The 19,659-nt window shown below is 42.8% G+C and overlaps 1 protein-coding gene across 5 annotated transcripts in view; it reads right to left on the bottom strand.

The window, feature by feature from the left end:
• The window catches only part of LOC137651222 (uncharacterized), a 171,221-nt gene that overhangs the window by 39,762 nt on the left and 111,800 nt on the right, over positions 1-19,659 (bottom strand). For 4 of the 5 annotated variants that reach the window (XM_068384418.1, XM_068384419.1, XM_068384417.1 and 1 more), the window contains exons 8-11: positions 19,169-19,271; positions 18,318-18,368; positions 11,193-11,229; positions 8,461-8,572 (exon numbers count right to left, since the gene is read on the bottom strand). In XM_068384418.1, the coding sequence (XP_068240519.1) occupies positions 8,461-8,572; positions 11,193-11,229; positions 18,318-18,368; positions 19,169-19,271 (303 nt within the window). The remainder of the gene's footprint in view (positions 1-8,460; positions 8,573-11,192; positions 11,230-18,317; positions 18,369-19,168; positions 19,272-19,659) is intronic. The other variant, XM_068384420.1, reaches the window with a different exon arrangement.

Here is a 19,659-nt window from a genome sequence, read left to right as displayed (position 1 = left end):
TACATAGGCTTGTGTGTGAAGGAAGAAGTGTGACCCGTCTTAGGCAGTTGACCTGGAGTTCCAGAAGGAACTCTGGGTTAGGACGTTCCCAATACCACCTCGTCAGGGTATGGGGGACGCGACAGTATTGACTCAATACTCGGAACACAAGGAAGCATGGTTTACCTGCAGAGGTTCCAGGTCAGCTATGCAGAGACCAGGATGCTGCTTCCCAGTAGAGGGGAGGATGAAGAAAGAAGTAAGGGCCAGACATACTTCTTTCGTTCATGCAGACTAAAACCTGATAACAATGCCCTCAACCTTCTGCTATCTGTCCAAAAAGGAGCCTGAGGTTAGACCAGCTGTTGTGTAGCCACCACAGAGCGATAGAAAACGTATCGAAACTCCTGTGGGTCACGCCCTGCAGGACACTTCCAGACTCCAGCTTGTAGCACCTGCGTCACAGAATAATATTACTCGAAGGCGAGGGACGTTGCGATGTATCCGACATCGTGCTGTAGGGCAACGTGACGGGGGAGGGTCTGGAGTCAGGTCGAGATGAATGTCCTTGAGTCCGAGCTGAAGAGGTATACTGGTGACTCTCTCCCGTGTCCTTCTTGTGCTCCCAAACCGGCTGCAACTGAGGACAAACTGCAGCTGTTCCCAAAGCTAACCTCTCGATTCCTTTACTGGCAAGAAGGAGAAGGTTTTGGGACATCAGATACAGAATGGTGACTCGAAATCTTGAAGGAATTGGACCGAAGGGCCGGGACCCCAAGATTCTGAGTCTAGCCAACAACTCAGGAGCGAACCTGAATGTTACCTTCCCCCATTCCTTAGAAAGGGCGGAGTCGTACGAGACCCAGAAGATTGCTTACACACTGGCCGCGGCCAGAGTGAGCAGGAGCACCAAGACGGAATGCGATCAGAGGACTGACGTAAAGGGTCTTGAGAAGATCTCTTAAGGGACTAAAAAGTCCGAGCCATGCTCCAAGTTGGAGGTCTCACTCCGACTAAGGCAGGGACGTTCGCAGCTTCGCATGAGCGAGGAAAGGTCCAGCGGGAAGGAAAAAGTTATTCCTTTAAGCCTGAAGGTCAGGGAAAGGCTGAGCGACAGGCTTCATTGCCGAGAGAGGAAAGGAGTTTCCTCCCGCCGAAAGGCAATTAGATCGTTAATGCTGGAGAAGAGGTATATCTCCCACGACACCAACCACCGAAGACTCTCCACTTCGGCTGGAAGACCCCTGCGGATGACTATCACAGATGACGCGACCTACGTCCCGCGACTGTAGCGGGTTGTCTCTTCTTGAGGAGGAGGCGTAGTGTCTCCAGGCATGAAGCCGAAGCGACGCCCCGGCTCGTGAAAGATGTTGCAGTGTGGTTCTTTGAGTAGCCTGTACCGTGGGAGAAGCTCTCCCGGGAGTTCCGTCAGGGGAAGCAGAGGGTCTGGAAACTGTTCTGCGCATAGTCCCAGTGGAGCTCTCAGGGCCATTGAAAGGTTGACAGACAACCTGGTCTTGTTGAGACTCATTCTCAACAGACAACAAAGGAGGGAAGACGCAGGCGTCGATGTTGTCCCACCATCACCGGAATGCATCTTGCCAGAGTCTCGGGGTCTGAGACTGGGGGGAAGAACAGCGGAAGCTTGAGGTTCCAAGCTGTCGCGATCAGGTCCCCCAGACCAGGACTTGCTGGTTACTCAAGGCCAAAGACCCCCAGGTACACTCTCTCTACGAGGCTCTGCTCGGATAGTCGGAGAGAACATTCCTCTGCCCGGAATGAGAGAGCCGATCGTGGTATTGAGAGGATCTCAAATCATCTCGGTATCTCTACTGCAAGACGCAAAGGTGTGAAAATGCGTCCCCTGCTGGTTAGAACACGCCAGAACCATGAAGTCGACGCGCACGGAGCGACTCGGCAGGAGCTGTAGGATCTGTAGAGGGGACAGACTATGGCCCCTAAGCCTACCTGAATGATGGAGAGGTATCCTTCAGGTCCTGACCGGAACATGCCCCCCCCCCCCCTTTTCTTTGACGAGTCCGAGAACAGCATAAATAATGTGGGGAAAGGACGAGAATATCCACTCCCATCAAGAGGTTCCATAGGTCAACACCCATTGCAGGTCTAATCGTTCCGCTGGTCCCATAGGGGCCAGAACGTCCGGTTAATCATTGCTTTGAAACCACTGGAACTTGGGCCGCCCCACATGGAACTTATCCTGAGGAGACCGTTCGGAACTATAGATGGGACAATGAGGAAAAGAGAACTAGGAAATGTTCCAAGGTAGGGCTAAAAGCTCTGCTTGACTGAGAACAGGTACTGCGACTCTCCTCAGCCTTGCCACAGTCAACTGAAGGGAAGGCTCGGTGGAGGTGGCAACAGAATCTGGCGTCCCCAGGGGGTCACCCATCCAAGTACCGACCAGAACCGACGTTGCTTAACCTCGCTGGACGGACGAGAAGCAGGGTTTCCAACGTGGTAAGGCCATTGATTCAATATCATGGCTAGATACTCCAGATGTTGAGTCAGAAGAAGAGAAGGCTCCTAGCAAAATACCATGAACCCCCACTCATGGTAAGCATCCGGAAGCTTGTCCCGGCACTAAAGAAGGTCGAACCCGAGCCTACCGGAGTTGACCAGACCTCCAAAAGGCGAAGGAGGCGGAAGCCTGCACCTGAGCGGCCATGAGGAAAGCAGGGAGAGTTCTCTGGGGAAAAAAACCTGCGATGCCACGGCAGGATTGCCACACTGCATCCTACGCAGGAATACCTGTAGTCTAGGCTGAATTCTACGAGCTTCCTGGAAGATGGATGGAATGGAACTGAAAGTACCCGTCCTTCCGATCCAGGGCCTAAGGAGTCCTGTCGCCTCGTTACCAGTCTGATCGATTCTGCTGTTCCATGCTGGACGAAGTTTGTTTGACAAACTTGATCAGGGCTGAGAGGTCGACTACGGAATTCCCGTCTCAGATACTTCTTTACAAGAAAGGATCGACTGAAGAAGCCGGGGCTGAAGCCGTCGATGATCCTATGGAGGACCTTCTCCTAAGGCATGGATCATTCTGCCCAAACGGGCAAACTCTTGCCGACCCTATGGCATAGAGGTTCAGAGACACTGAATTCGCTGACAGAGATGGCATGCGCGATATCCTTGGCTGATCACAGAGATCGTGCAGGAATGGGCATTGGGAAGCTGTCATCTGGATGAGTAACCTTAGGCATCCTCCCAGTGTGAAACCTACAAGGGGGGGGGGGTGCCAATCCTAGAGTTCGTGAACTCTGCCGCTCCCTTTAGGACTATGTCGCTCCCGGGAGAGCCTCCCGTGCCATCTGTTCCTGACAGGAGGGAACTGCAATTGGACACCTTGTCTCAGTTGTCGTAGCCGGTCCGATAACTTAGGCCGACGTGGCAGAAAGAAAGAGGCGCTGGAGCCCTGCAGGGTCTGGAAGAAAGCGCCTTGGAGGAGTGAAAACGGAAGTCGACTTCCTTGGGCACAAACAAACTCTTTTCAAGGATGTAACGGTGTCTGAGGTTGTCGACATCCACGGATGAGACACCCGAAAGGAAGCCCTTGGTCATTGCGTCCAGATGGTCCAACATCGAGCTTGCCCACAAGTTCGATACTTGACGACGAAACGCCAAGGTGCCTGAGCCCGAGAGGAGGAAAGTACCCATGACCTTCCTGTAGCTTCCTTGAACAAAACCTTGGGTCGTAACCGTGGAGGATAATGACCTGGTAAGCCCCTTTCACGAGATGGAGAAGAGGAAGGGGTAAACAGTCACCCCTTGCCCGATGGAGAAATCTCAAACGGAAAGCCCCCCGCCAAAAACCCTTCCAGGGAATGACGGGGAAGGGCTAACCCAGGTTCTGGAAAGAAGAATGTTGCTCATACCTCCCTGAAGATTCTTCTTATTCTTGCATGTGCCATGCTCTGCGTTTACGGGGTGAGGCCGTGTTCTGGAAATACGGTCCAGAACTCGCCAGGCTGGCCATGCTGTGAAACCCCAATGGGAATCGCGGTCGCAATCGCCCTGGCGCTCGCGCGATGGTAAATCAATGATTTGTGCGTAGGCTAACGTGGAAGCGCCCATGCGCGGGCATGCAGGAACGCAAACGAAGGTGAGCGAAGGAGCGCAGAAGGAGGGCGAGCGTGGTAGGAAGGGCGAGAGCTGGTGGTCCGCGAGCGATAACCCATAGGCGAGCAATGGATACTGCAAGAATTAAGCCGACGTTCGCGCGACGGAACACCGTCAGTCCGCGCGACGGAACACCGTCGGTCCGCGCAACGGAACAAAGCGACGGAACACTGTCGGTCCGCGCGACGGAACACCGTCGGTCCGCGCGACGGAACACCGTTGGTCCGCGCGACGGAACACCGTCGGTCCGCGCGACGGAACACCGTCGGTCCGCGCGACGGAACACCGTCGGTCCGCGCGACGGAACACCGTCGGTCCGCGCGACGGAACACCGTCGGTCCGCGCGACGGAACACCGCGACAGAACACCGTCGGTCCGCGCGACGGAACGCCGTCGGTCCGCGCGACGGAACGCCGTCGGTCCGCGCGACGGAACGCCGTCGGTCCGCGCGACGGAACGCCGTCGGTCCGCGCGACGGAACGCCGTCGGTGCGCGCGACGGAACGCCGTCGGTGCGCGCGACGGAACGCCGTCCGTCCGCGCGACGGAACGCCGTCCGTCCGCGCGACGGAACGCCGTCCGTCCGCGCGACGGAACGCCGTCCGTCCGCGCGACGGAACGCCGTCCGTCCGCGCGACGGAACGCCGTCCGTCCGCGCGACGGAACGCCGTCCGTCCGCGCGACGGATCGCCGTCCGTCCGCGCGACGGATCGCCTTCCGTCCGCGCGACGGAACTCCGTCCGTCCGCGCGACGGAACACCGTCCGTCCGCGCGACGGAACACCGTCCGTCCGCGCGACGGAACACCGTCCGTCCGCGCGACGGAACACCGTCCGTCCGCGCGACGGAACACCGTCCGTCCGCGCGACGGAATACCGTTGGTTCGCGCGTGGACGAACATTGGAGAGCATGTGCGCGGTCGTGCATGAGCGTAGGCGAGCAGGCACGTGGTCGCGTGGGCACGTGGGCGTGTGGCCGCGCAGGCACGTGGGCGCGCGGGTGAGCGCAGGTGGTCGGGAGATCGATGACATGTAGGCGGGCGATGGCGCGTTGACGAGCGATGGCGCTTTCTGGCGAGCGATGGCGTGCTCTGGCGAGAGATAGCCCGTAGGAGAGTGAAGGCGTGTTGGCAAGCGATGGCGCGTCGGCAAGCGACGGCGCGTTGGCGAACGGTGGTGCGTTAACAAAACGCTTGCGCGCAGGTGAAGAATCGCGCAGGCGCGTAGGCGATTGGCAACGCGAGAGAGACTAGTGATGGTTAGCGCGCATCGCGCTAACAGAAGGCGCGCAGGTGCATCAGGAAGGTGAGTGCTGAAGCATGCTGTTAATCAGGCTATCCTAGACGGTCAGAAAACCGTTGGCGACCATTGGTGCGTGGCAATTGAAGAAAGCTGGCGTACAGAAGGACAGAGGAAAAGGTGAGAGCTGGCGAGCAGGAGTAAGATCTACGGCAAGACTCAGCTACCGGAGATCGTGGTCCACCGCAGGCGAGATAGATCGCTACTGATGGTGTTCAGGGGAACTGACACGCGTGGCAGATCGATGGCGATCCTTGACGCGTAGGAGATCGCTGACGAGCAGGTGAACGTTGACGCGTCTAAGGTCGCTGGCGAGCTGATGATCGCTGGCGAGCTGGTGATCACTGGCGAGCAGAAGACAACGCGTGGAAGCCTGCGCGTAGAAGAAGAGTCCTTGCCCAGACCTGAACCGAAGTTCTAGATCGCGAGGGCGAACGTGGGCGCACAGGGCGCGTAACAGGAACCAACAGGAACAGCAGAGATGATCATCATGAGAGCGCTGACGAACAGGAGAGAGCTGGCGATCAGGAAAGCGCTTATGAGCAGGAGAGCGCCTGTCGCTAACACTGAGCAGGAGCAGGAGAGCGCCTGTGCGCTAACACTGAGCAGGAGAGAACACAGCAGAAGGGTGCACAGGGGAACCCTGACACGCAAGGGAAGAACCCCCGTGGGAGGCAACCCTTTGCCCCGAAGGGATCGTTGTCCGTCGGGAGACTGATGTCCGTCGGAAGACCGTTGTCTGTCCGCTGGGAGACTGATGTCCGTCGGAAGACCGTTGTCCGTCGGGAACACCGTTGCCTGCACCAGGGGCGGAAGATCAAGAAGAAGAAGTTGTAGGCTGCATACGGAGATTCAAAAAGGTGCCTCTTAGCACCCTTATAGGGAGGTGGGAGGCCCTTACGACGAGGCGGACGGTGAGCCTTACGACGAAGGAGGCCAACAGCAACAGCAGCAGAAGAATCCTCCGAAGAGGAGTCTCTATGAGTGTGCTCTCTCGCGAACGAAAGAGAAACACTTCGTAGAAGAGACTGGTCAGCCAGTGACCTAAAAGGAGCAATCCTCCGAAGAGGGGCTCCTGCAGTTGCCCAGCCCCTTGAGCGAAACTGCAGGTGCGACCGCTCAGCACCAAGAGCATGGTCGCACGAAAAAAAGGTAAGAGAAGAATCCCCCAAAAGGAGAAAAACTCAAGCCTGGACAGGAAAAACTTCCCTCGGAAGGAAAGTTACCCACACAAGGAGGCGAGCCTCCTGACAGTTCTAATATGAACTGGAGAGCTGTCAATAGTCACGGGAGTACTTCCAGTAGAAGGAGACACGCCCCTGACGAAAATCCAAAGGGGAGGCAGCAACAGCCGAATCCCCAGGCCTCAACAAGACAGCTCACACCGTTGCCATATTACAGAAACGAACTAGATCGGTAACTGTGAAAAAAAAAAAAAAAAAATCATTAGTACACATTCATTCCCCCGGGAAGGCTCCGAAGAGGAATCCCGAGGGAAAGGAAAACAAGAATTACACAACAGGCACGTGCCCTCACAACCACTTACACTCACGGAAGGAGAGCTGTAACCAAAACAGAATTATAACAATTATAATTATGTAATTTAAAATGAATGAACACTAAAGAAAGAACGAAAACCCCGAAAGGAATCGTTCTATAAAGCTGAAAAATTAACAAATACAATTAGATTCATAAACTAATTGAGACAAAAAGATACGGCGTAGCAACCGCCCCACGCGGGAAGGAAGCTACAAAAGGCGTAGTAACGCAGTAAAAGGGTGAACGACCTCAAGAGAGAGAGAGAGAGAAAGACCGAAGTCAAACTCGATCGCAACCCATAAAATTACACTGGGGTGGCCTAAACTGCCGAGGGTTTCACGGAGATATCATACACTACACACACAACTCTGAAAAGGAAACTTACTTATTTCTATACTCAAATATATATACAAACATGAAAAAATGTTTACATATATATTGAGTAAAAGAAAAATAAGTGATTAAGTAAAGACAAAACAAACAATGGCTGCCAAGCGAGGACAAAGACAGAGACGTCTGTCCCAGTCCGAGCCAAAAGTGAAAGTGAGCTTCACTGGTGTGTGAGGGCGGGGGGGGGGGGGAGGGGTAGCTAGCTACCACTCCCCTACACCCCCGCTAACTAGCGCGAGGGTAATACACCCTCGTTAAATTCTAATGGCTCGCCATTTCAGCTACGCTAAAAGGTAAACTTAATGTAAATTGCGTGGTTTGTATTTCGGTTACGGAACAAATATGTATTCCAGTTACCCAACAAGTAAATTTCAAACTTATCTCCTATAATGGACATCAGTCCATGACACAAAAAATTTCAAATTTTGCATTTAGTAACACTCCAAATCAATTATACTGCCTGCAGCACAGTAATTGACAATAATTGATAATATTTTCCATACAATTCTAACTCTTGGGGTTGCATGAAATTTTCTCTTTCTAATTTATCATATGAATTATTTACCTAAATTCCTACTGATTTTTGTCCTGCTTCTTCTGTAACTTCTACGATCACCCTCTCTTGTCACCTTAATTATTAAGATCATAAGTTCTTTAAATACAAAAATGCACCTGGCAGTGATCTTAGCATTTCATTGTTAGACCCCATCTTCATGTAGGCAACACTTTACTATTGTTTGTTAATTTTTTTCTGTAACATTAATCCCTCCTGAACAATTTTTCCTCATATAAAAATCTTGCATAAAATTTTTACCCATCTATTTTATCAGGTGTTATCTCTCCCCCTTCCTTTGTCTCTCATTTTCTTCCCTCCTTCCTTGTAAAACTCTGCAAAACCTTTTTCCCTATTCTAACTGACTTAACCTCCATACTTTCTTTACTTATTTATGAGTGTTACTTATCTTAAAAATATTTTCATTATTCCATTTATACACTACTAACACATCTCTCATCATACTAATTTGTTTTATTTATATTCCTGGATACATTTTGAACCCTCACATTCAAACTAAAACTAAAAATAATAACAAATGTTGACAAAAAAATAAATATACTTACAAGAGCAAGATTATGAATATCCTTTGTTAGGTCTTTTACGCTGTATACCAAAACATTGGTCTCAGATGCTTTATCTATCTTGTTTACAATACTTTGGTGATCTCTGGTACTCCTATAGAAAACACAATAATCCAGTAGAAAGAATTTTACAGTTTCCAATAAAATACAGAATAAAAAGGAACAAATGTACATCTATTCATTTACTCATGCTTCTGTAAATATACCTAAAAATAAACATAAACTTTTATAAAGTAATTTGTATTTTTCCTAATTATATAAACTTGAATCCTTTAACAGGAGTATGATTTCAGTGTAGCTGAAACTCTTGCTGTTAAATTTTATATCAAGGCATCGGTAGTTTGTGGCAGGTGCCGCCACCCTCGCCAGCAATACTTTGACTTTCACACAGGACTTGTGGGGAGGTTGTGGCAGGAATTACAACTCAAAGAACTTAGAATTCTATAGTTGGGAAAACATATATTACTTAAAATTTTTTTTAATTTGTTCCTACATTTATACAAACCTTCATCCATTAATAGGAGACTTATCGTTTGGAGGGAGAAATCCCTGTAACCAAGCTGGCTGGTTTAAAATCCTGGGATGTTTATACACTTGGACCTGAAGGTGTGAAAGGACTGACTTCTATCCACCTCGTTACAACAGGAAAAAAGGATCTTTGGGGGATAAGCTAAGTTTCTGTCGAAAGACGTACAGTCATGAAAGAGCCATTTCCTGTAAGGATATGATGCCTGAAATATATGGTCACTTAAAAATAATGGGTTGTAAACATTCATGGCCATTCTCCCTGTCATGGACAGATGCAATGCTATTGAAGGAATATGTTATTAAAACAGGGAAACTTATTTATTCCCAAAGTGTGAGCAGCGAGATGAGATTTAACTGAATTTTTTAGTCAAAGCTGTCATCCCTTCATTGTTGTCCGTATTCTGGAAACAAACCGAGCCTCGACGAAAAGTGCCTGCCGTGATAAAGGAACTGTCGTGTTTGGGCAAATAGCTCATCGCATTAATCAGTGGAATCAGCATATTTTAAGAAAACGAGCCTGGATATCCTTGTTTATGGAAAATGTTATCATGGGTGGACATGTGCCACGCTTTTGTTATAGCTTAACACGTGATCCAGATTGCATCAGAAATTTGTTACAGAAGTTTCCATGGTGTGATCTAAGTTGGCGTTTTTGAGGAAACCAATCATGACGTAGCATTGTCAAAAAACTCTATATGGAAATGACGACTGCCCATTGTAATTAGCCCTGCCCATACATGGATTTATGAACTTCAAAAAGAGATTGTCCAGAGGAGATAAGACAGGACATAGGACAAGAGAGGAACTATGTCCGAAACAGTTGGGAACCACGTCTTGACGAGATAAGAAGCAGAGAAGACCAAAAGTCTGATAGAGCCTGTTTCCAACCTTCTCTTCAGATGACAACGCCTATCTCCAAAATCCTATTATGGCTGAAAAGAGACGAATTGAAGCAACCAGCTCTCCCTGATTGTGACGAGAGTAGCTCACACACACACACTCTCTCACTCTCTCTCTCTCTCTCTCTCTCTCTCTCTCTCTGATGAGAGAGGATCAAACATTTTAAGTTTGACATATGGCTAGATTGAGTTACGACCCATTTCTTGGTCCCTATCTCAGTTGTAAGTCAACGACTACCTCTACATGGTGGAAGGTCCCCTTAATATGAACAATAACAATGGTGCCTATTTTGTTCCTGCAAAAAGTTAACCTGGGTTAGCAAATCCATGAATGAGGAGGAAGAACTATATATCTGAGATAAAAGCCTAATTATGGATAACATTCGAGTAATGGAAATATGAAATTTCAACTGTAATAATTTCAAACTATGTATACTCTTGCTACCTTTAAGCAGCCATAGTCCTATCTAATCCATGGTCCTATCTAATCTTTTATCACTTACAAAAATGATCAATCAAAATATTCAAGATATATTTTGGAAATGATGGGTGAAAACCCAGTTTGCCCGGCTATCTTGGTTTATTTGGACATATATCTACAGTGAACTTTAGAAATTGGTGATAAATAATTCTGGATGACAGCAACAGGAAGAATAGAAATTCACAGCATTATTATCATATACAGTATTATTTTAAAAAGAACTAATGAGTCATATTTGTAGATTCTCAAATGGCTCTCCTAAAGGATTTGTTGTTAAATGAGAGGTGAACTTTGAAGCAAAGAAATATTTCAAAATCTGTATCCTATTATAAGGATCAATTGTCAAAATTTGATCCCTTGGATTAGAATGAGTTGCAGTCTCATGCCAAATCCTGAAATTTTCAAGTTGTTTTCATAGCAGTAAGTCAATAGAATGGGCAAACTAATTCAAAACCATACCAGATGAAAAACCACCTATATGAATGACAAAAATATATTTTCTGCTGTGAATGAGGTGTTTCTTCAAGTACATAAAGCCTCACCAATCCACCATCCATTGTTGGATATCCATTAAATGTCTCACATATTAAAATAAACATTTGTTAAAGTGGTGGTTTACAGCTTGATATATAAAATATTGTCCTCTCCATACACAATTTAAAAAAAAGTTTCATTAGAGGCTACAAAACTTAAGTTTATTCTGGATCACCAATAAACTAAGGCCTAAAACTAATACCATACAAAGAAACAAATGCAATATTCATAGTGGCATTTTAAACAACTAGCATCACAATGTATGTACTCACTTGAATACAGGTTCTGGTTTCTTTTCCAACTCTTGGGCTGAAAAGAAGGTAATTAAATTAAGAAACCAAATACTGTACTAAAATTGTTCATATAAAAAAAAACATTTCAACATTAAATAAAAAATCAATAGAATCCTCACCAGTAGTGTGAATATTTGCAAAATAGTAAATTGTTTACTTTTGGAGATGGAAGAAACAGCAGCTAAGGGTGACTGGTAACTCATACTTGTCCTTAACCCATCAGTAGACATTAGCTATTGTCCTTAATTTTTTTTCTCAAATTAAAAATTGGATTATCTCAAGGGGTTAGAGATGTAAATGTTTTTCTATGTTATATAAAATCAAGTTTGGGTTTCATTGTATATTATTACATCTCAATGTATCCTAGTATTCCAACTACTTTTTCTTATAGGAAAAATTACGCTCCCTTCGAAAATAACACTCGTTCCCGTCGCAAATGAATAGTTACAGAAATATATATACATCTATATCCGCCGATAATGGGGGACCCCCAGTGGGAACTCGGGGTTTTGGGTGGGGAAAACATACTGGGGAATCGATATATAACCGTAATTCAGTCCTTTTCTTCTCTATACATTTCTTTCTGGTATTTATTATAACCGTAGGAAAAGACAAATCAGTATACCTGGATATATTTGGGAGGAGCCGTTTCAAAGGTTATTTCTTGTAGTAATACAGTAACCAGTGCTGCCAACGCCTGATGTAGTTTAAATGTTAGCATTCCATACCTGATGTAGATCAAATGTTAGCGTTTCATGCTAACATTAGCACCCATTTGTTCGTTTGTTCGTTCGCCCCACCTTCCGTCCTTCGTTTCTCTCCATTATTACTCTTTTTATTACCGTATTATTTTCTCATTTTATATTCCCATTCAATATAATTTATCATACATTCCATTTTACCTTCCTATATTGGGTTTATTTGTTTTGTTATTTCCTTTCCCATTTGTTCGTACGTTCGTTTCATCAGTTTCCGATCTGGCCTAGAAAACAAGCTTGTTGCATATGCAGATGATGCTACTCTCTTTGCATCAATTCCATCCCCTGAATGTAGATCTAGGGTTGGTGAATCCCTTAATAGAGATTTAGCTAGAATTAGTGCATGGTGCAAATTATGGGGTATGAAGTTGAATCCTAACAAAACTCAAAGTATGATTGTAAGTAGGTCAAAGACGGTGGCTCCTCAACATCCGGATCTCAGTATTGATAATGTTTCTTTAAATATGTATGACTCTTTCAAAATTTTAGGTGTGATTCTCGACAGTAAATTTACTTTTGAGAAACATATAAGGTCTCTGTCTTCTTCAATTGCACAAAAAATAGGCTTATTGAGAAAGTCTTTCAAGATTTTTGGTGATCAATCTATTCTGAAGAAGTGTTTTAATTCTTTCATTCTACCTTGTTTTGAGTATTGTTCTCCTGTTTGGTCTTCAGCTGCTGATTCTCATCTTAATTTGTTAGACAGAAACTTACGGTCTATTAAATTTCTTATTCCTGATCTAGATATTAATCTCTGGCACCGTCGTTCAATTAGTTCATTATGCATGTTGCATAAGATTTTTCATAACTCTGACCATCCTTTACATTCAGATCTCCCTGGACAATTCTATCCTGTTCGTAATACTAGGCAGGCAGTTAATTCTAATAGCCAGGCCTTCTCCATCACGAGGCTCAATACTACGCAGTACTCTAGAAGTTTTATTCCAGCTGTTACCAAGTTGTGGAATGATCTTCCTAATCGGGTGGTTGAATCAGTAGAACTTCAAAAGTTCAAAGTTGGAGCAAATGCTTTTTTGTTGACCAGGCGGACATGAGTCTTTTTATAGTTTATTTATGACATATTTGTTTTTGATGCTGTTAATAGTTTATATGTGACATGTCTGTTTTGACGTTGTTACTGTTTTTTAGAATGATTTATTGTTAATTTGTTCTCTTCATTTATTTATTTCCTTTCCTCACTGGGCTATTTTTCCCTGTTGGAGCCCCTGGGCTTATAGCATCTTGCTTTTCCAACTAGGGTTGTAGCTTGGATAGTAATAATAATAATAATAATATGCCCCCGCCCCCTGCGCAGGAGTTTCCACTCCCCCTTTTACTCTTTTTATTAGTGTTATTTTCTCATTTTTTATTCCCATTCAATATTATTTATCATTCATTCCATTTTTCCTTCCTTTATTGGTTTTATTTGTTGGGTTATTTCTTTATCCCTTCCCGGTTTCACATAAATACTTACCCTGGACTATTTTTTTTATCCAGTTAATTCTCGGTATGATCTCCTCATTTTATATTCCCATTCACTATTATTTAATGTTCATTCCATTTTATCTTCCTATATTGTTTGTATTTATTTTTGTTGGTTAGTTCCTTTTCTCTCCTCTGTGTCTTATAAAACTTTTCTTTCGTCTACTTTCCGTATTTAGTTCATTCATGTTTTCTCTTTTGTTCGTTGTTTTTCCCTTAACCAATCATCACTCTAGGCCTATTCAGATATCTCCCTACACCCCCCCCTTCCTTTATCTCTGTATGCGCTGTTTTCCGACCCATTGTTCCCCTGCCTTTCCCGTTTTAACCTTTGACCTAGTTACTCGTCCTTCGTTACTAGTGCGTTTTTTTTCTCGTATTTTGAGATGGAACATATTATAGAAACTTGTACCGGTTGCAGCATTCCGTATCTAAAAGCAGTGGCTCAATTCCATGGTGATTTTGGTGATAATTCAGGTTATGTTGACCATTTACTTAATCCCAGTCATAGAAGTTAATCCGTCAGTCTCTTCCTTCCGAGTCCAGCAAGTTTCGACGTTTCCTTCATAAAAGTAAGTCATTCCTCAATAGTCATTATTCGTGTTTTGTGACCGGGGTACTTCTAGGCAAGGTTAGGTGGGTTTGTTAGGTTCTGTGGCCTTTCTGTACTTTTTATATATTTCGTACCACTTATATGGAGAAATTATTGAATATATCTGAGGAGATATTTAGCAGTTCTAGCTCTAGTAATGCCATCGTGTCGTTGGTAGTTCTGTGTACCATTCGTCTCCGTTGGTAGTATTGTGTATCAAGGTAAGTCATTCCCCCATTCTTATTATATGTGTTTTGTGACCGGGGTACTTCTAGGCAAGGTTAGGTGGGTTTGTTAGGTTCTGTGGCCTTTTGGTACTCTTTATTTATTGTGTAATAGTTTTATGGAAGTATTATTTAGTTTACGTATGGAAACATTTATTTCTACCTCTAGTAATGTCATCGTGCCGTTGGTAACACTGTGTACCATTCGTCATCGTTGGTAGTTCTGTCAACCATTGGTAACGTTGCTAATGTTATCGTCCCCTTCATCTGTTGTTTATATATTTTAACTCAGTATATATTGTCCACAGTGTTAATATTTATATGGTTCATTTGTATTGTATTTCATTGTGTGATTTCGTACAGGAAATATATGATTTCCTATAGTAGATATCGTGATTTAACTGGTTTTCTCATTCATTTCATCCGTAATAACATCAACCAATTCGTCAACTTATAACTAACCGAATTGGTTGATCTGTTTGTTTGCGATTGAAATGGTCACCAAAATCGGTTAAATCTCGTTATTTGCTATAGGATATCATATATTTCTTGTGCGTAGTCACACGATGTAATAATATACAAAATTACCCAAGTTTGTTCTTATCAAACCAATTAATCAAAGTCCAAAGGTAGAACATCAAGTAGATGAATTTCCAAGCCTTTATCAAAGTTTCATGGATCCAAAGGAGGACTTTAGAACCGAGAAAGTCAAGAACAAGGTGTTTGGAAAAACTTCTCAAGTTGAACACCTGGAGAGTAATGTACAGGTAGTAAATTTTTCATTTTCCAAACAAAACCCAATTCAGAGAATAACTAACCAATACGATAATATAATGGGGATGATTCTCATGGATTCAATGTTATTTACAAGAATTATTATTACCATTACTACAAGCCAGGCTACAACCCTGAATGGAAAATGAGGATGCTATAAGCGCAAGGGCTCCAATAGGGAAAAATAGCCCTGTAAGGGTAGGAAATAAGCAAATAAATAAACTTCATACTATAAAAAAATTTAAAAAAAAACAGGAGTAAGAGAAATAAGACAGAATAGTGTGCCCAAGTTTATTCTCAAGCAGGAGAACTCTAACCCAAGGCAATGGAAGATCATGGTACAGAGGCTATGGCACTACCCAAGACTAGAGAACAATGATTTGATTTTGGAGTGTCCTGCTCCTATTAGCTAACGTCTCTTTTATCCTTACCAACAGGAAAGTAGCTGCTAAACCATTACATTGCCGTACTGAACACCTTGAGTAAAGAAGAAGAATGGTTTGGTAATCTCAGTGTTGTCAGGTGTATGAGGACTGAGGCAAATCTGGAAAGAATATGCAAGACTATTCCGTGTATGAGTTAGGCAAAGGAAAAATGGGCTGTAACTAGAGAGAGGGATTCAATGTAGTACTGACTGGCCAGTCAAAGGACTCATTAGCTCTCTAGCAGCAGTATCTCAATGGGTGGCTAATGCCCTGGCCAACCTACTACCTATTTCATACAATAATTCATTCATAAAATTTTTCTCGATTAACATTAAGTTCATTACTTGAATCAAGTTTTTCATCACAAAGAATAACTATAAGCTGTAGTCTATGAGTTGTTTGGTTATGGAATGAAGTTGGCTAATTCATTTGAGAATAGAGGGGTAATTCAATAGAATGTACTACCAATTAAGACTCATTAAGGTTAGTCATAAATGCTTGGTTCAGAAACAGTAGGTAATGGAACTGGGTGATGCAACTGCTGTCCTCACTCGTTCTTCTATCTCAAATTCCGATTGTGTCTAACAAGAGCTCGAAGTCTGGTAAAATGAAGCCTTTGGTGAAAATTTTGGCTGCAGATAAAGGGAGGGAAACAGCAGGTATTGAAGCTTATGATAAAGGATCCGCCAATTCTCTGGAGCACTTTGAATGAGGTGCAAAATATTAATCATCAATAAAATATTACTGAAATATACTCATCTGAGTAAGGCAGCCTCTCTCAATCTGATAAGGAGCCTTTCAAAATTAAAGAAATCAGAAACAGTGGACATCATAAAACTGGAACTGTTCTATAATAGCAATAAACTCTGATTTTAGATCAATTTCTACCATAACATAGGACTCCTCATTCGGTTTGAAATGTTTAGATGCTAACTTGATATATTCTGCCAGTTTTTACAGAATAATCAGAATATTCTCAACACATACTGCATAAGAATAGATCTTTGTCTTTAAATAGCAGTCTAATTAACTGAACGTTTGGGACAATCCTATTTGAAAAGTAGAAGACATGATTAGTTAATCTTGAAGTAAATGCCACTATAGTCCATTTCTTTTAGCGAAACAGATTTACACCGACTCACAGCGGTGCCCTTTTAGCTCAGAAAAGTTTCCTGATCGCTGATTGGTTGGACAAGATAATTCTAACCAATCAGCTATCAGCAAACTTTTCTGAGCTAAAAGGGCACCGCTGAGTCGGTACAAATCTGTCTCGCTAAAAGAAATGGACTATAATACAAACTTCAAACAAAAATACTGGAGGTGACGACGTCGCTCAGCAACTGACAGTGATGAAAAAAATGACACCATTATGGAAAGCTTATAAGGGAGAGAGAAAATTTATAACTACCGTATATTTCCGCGTATAAGGCGACCTTCATATAAGAAGAGGTAAAAAATTTGAGCAAATTTTTATGAATTTATCTTATATCGGTAGTATAAGACGACTCCTCAATCATAAAACCATGTGTATAACCTAGGCTAGCTTTTGCAACACAAGATATCTTATGAAATATAGGTTGTGTAAAGATGATGATATTACTTACTGTATCCTTATAAATTAAAAATAAATGAAATAACAAAACAAATCCTTTATTGTTTTCCTAGAACACGCGTCACCTAGCCTGCATTGTTTTGTTTACGCTCATCAGCTGCTCACGTACGAAATGCCCGCTCCTCCTCTTTCTTCTTCTTCTTTTATGTTCTTTGATGTTCTTTGCAAGTTTGTTATAAAACCATAGGATAATGTAAAGGTGGAAAATGTCATAAAATAATTCTAAAAATACGGGATCTCAAAAGCCATGGATGGCAGTGAAGACGATTTATTGTACGACGACGAAGCTAAAGTTGACTCACCGGAACCGGGCTGGAATCCTTACGATGATGGCGCACATGATAAATCTCGTGATATGTTCAAACAGCTTTTCGAAACAGTGATAACTGTGAGGAGTTTTAGTGGTGTTAGATTTATACATGTCGCAGGTTTGATGTTTAATATTTATTGGAAATAAAGTTTTACAAAGTTTTAGGTTTTAAATGCAATACTGTAATGTACCGTATTTTTTATTGAGAAATAAAGATTGTACCGTTTGTAATCCAAATTGTTATTTACAGCTAAAAATGATAAATTTTAAACATAAATAATATGATATCCTATATGTTATTACTATCGTAATTAACACTAGCATTAAAATTACAGAAAGGTTAGCGAGAGAAAAAGTTGCTAACAACGCAACCAATAGTCGATGTTTACATTTTCTCAGCTGTGCTCGTATGGTTCAAAGTTGGAATTATTCCTCGAATTTATCATTTATGCCCTTTTTGTAGATATGCCAATAATATATACGGTAAAAATTGTTTCATTACTTTCATTATACATTTATATATTATTGTAAATCATTTCAAGTGTGTCGGTGGTTATCGCACCTCAACCTAGGCTAGCCTACTGATAAACCAAACATAGAATTCAAGGTGTGATTTTAATAATGGTAGTATAAGACGACCCCCCATTTTTAATGGTTAAATTTTGGAATACTGTATAGGGTCTTCTTACACGCGGAAACATACGGTAGTTTTTGAGGTTGGGAAGAATCTTGCTTTAAGATCCATTATAAACCTACCAAACATTGAGGTATTTGTCACCAAATCCCACCAAAAAAACTGCTCCACTTGTTTGGTGCATTTCATTTTCATTATCTAGAAACTGGGTTGGTTCTTTTTCCAAAGTACTGTACTGCATTCTTATATAAAATAACAAAAATTTCATGATTTATTTTTTTTTCTTTACTCACCTGATGTTGATATTGCTTCTTCTCCAGAAGCTTGGTTTAATCGATATTTACCTGCAAAATTTTAAAATCTTAAAAATTTTCCAATTTTCTTCCCCTTCAATAAAAACTCGCCTTTAGTAAAGGAAGTAACATTCTAGCACTAAGAGACAGCAAGACTTGCACCCCAAGGTAATTTGCCATGGCTACTTGGCATAGTACGAAAGGATATTAGGTCCCCTTTGCTTTTAGATGTAAGTTACTACTGTACTGTGACAATGTTAGTTTATTCAACATCATGGTGTGGTCATTAAGGGTCTCTGAGAAGTGGAGTAACGCCAAGTATACACTTGATGCGGTCGAAAACATAAGTTAAGCGATTTAGACAGGTAAGGGGGCAGGGCTCCTGGTCTTCCCTCCCATCTGTTGCTTAACAGCCTGTTGAACGATTCAATGGCTGTCCAGCTTTTGCATAAAGGGCGATGTTTTACATCTACGTATGAACAAGGTCATGTTATTTTTTAATTTGTAATCCCATATAAAGGACCACAGGCAGAGGCATTGGACCTAAACTACATAATCATCTTGTTTTAAAAGAGAAAAGTATCTGATAATCGTAAGGCACACATGGACAGGATATATTCTGGAACTGTAATGGGTTAGTATAAATCTAATATTATTGTAAAAGATTACTCCTAATTTAAGTAGCAGAACAAAACTAAAATGACTTAAAATTAATATTTTCAGATGTTAATGTTCCAATAATTTTTTTACTTTACTTTCAATATCTACAAATCTAAAAGCAAACTGTATATAATGATAAAGAAAAACCAATTTTAAGAAGTAGGAAAAAGAAGGTATTAACAGAAACTCACTAAAGTCAATAATTGTATTGTGTATTCTTCCTTCAAATTCTTCTAGTTTTCTGAATTTAGAAACAGAATCATGGGGTGTTACCTCTGGGAAGAATTTTAAATCCTGTAAATGAAAAAAAAAAATAATCAATGAACAAAATATGATTTAAACCCTAATAAAAACCAGAATCTGTCTGTATTATTTCAGAATTCAGGAAACAAAGTTATAACCAAAATATTGCTTTATAACAAACATCATGGAGTGGTGAAAGATGGAAATGGAAGGTTGTTAAAAGGAGAGGAGGCAAGGAAAAGATGGGCGGAGTATTTTGAAAGTTTACTGAATGTTGAGGATAATAGGGAGGCAGATATAATTGCTGTTGCAGGTGTTGAGGTGCCAGTGATGGAAGATGAGAATGAGAGAGAGATTACAATAGATGAAGTGAGGAGAGTACTAGATGAAAGGAGAGTAGGAAAAGCATCTGGTATGGATGGTGTGAGAGCTGAGATGT

Source organism: Palaemon carinicauda, chromosome 12 (assembly GCF_036898095.1).
Source record: "Palaemon carinicauda isolate YSFRI2023 chromosome 12, ASM3689809v2, whole genome shotgun sequence".
Lineage (NCBI taxonomy): Eukaryota > Metazoa > Arthropoda > Malacostraca > Decapoda > Palaemonidae > Palaemon > Palaemon carinicauda.
This window is presented reverse-complemented; position numbering and strand designations above follow the sequence as displayed.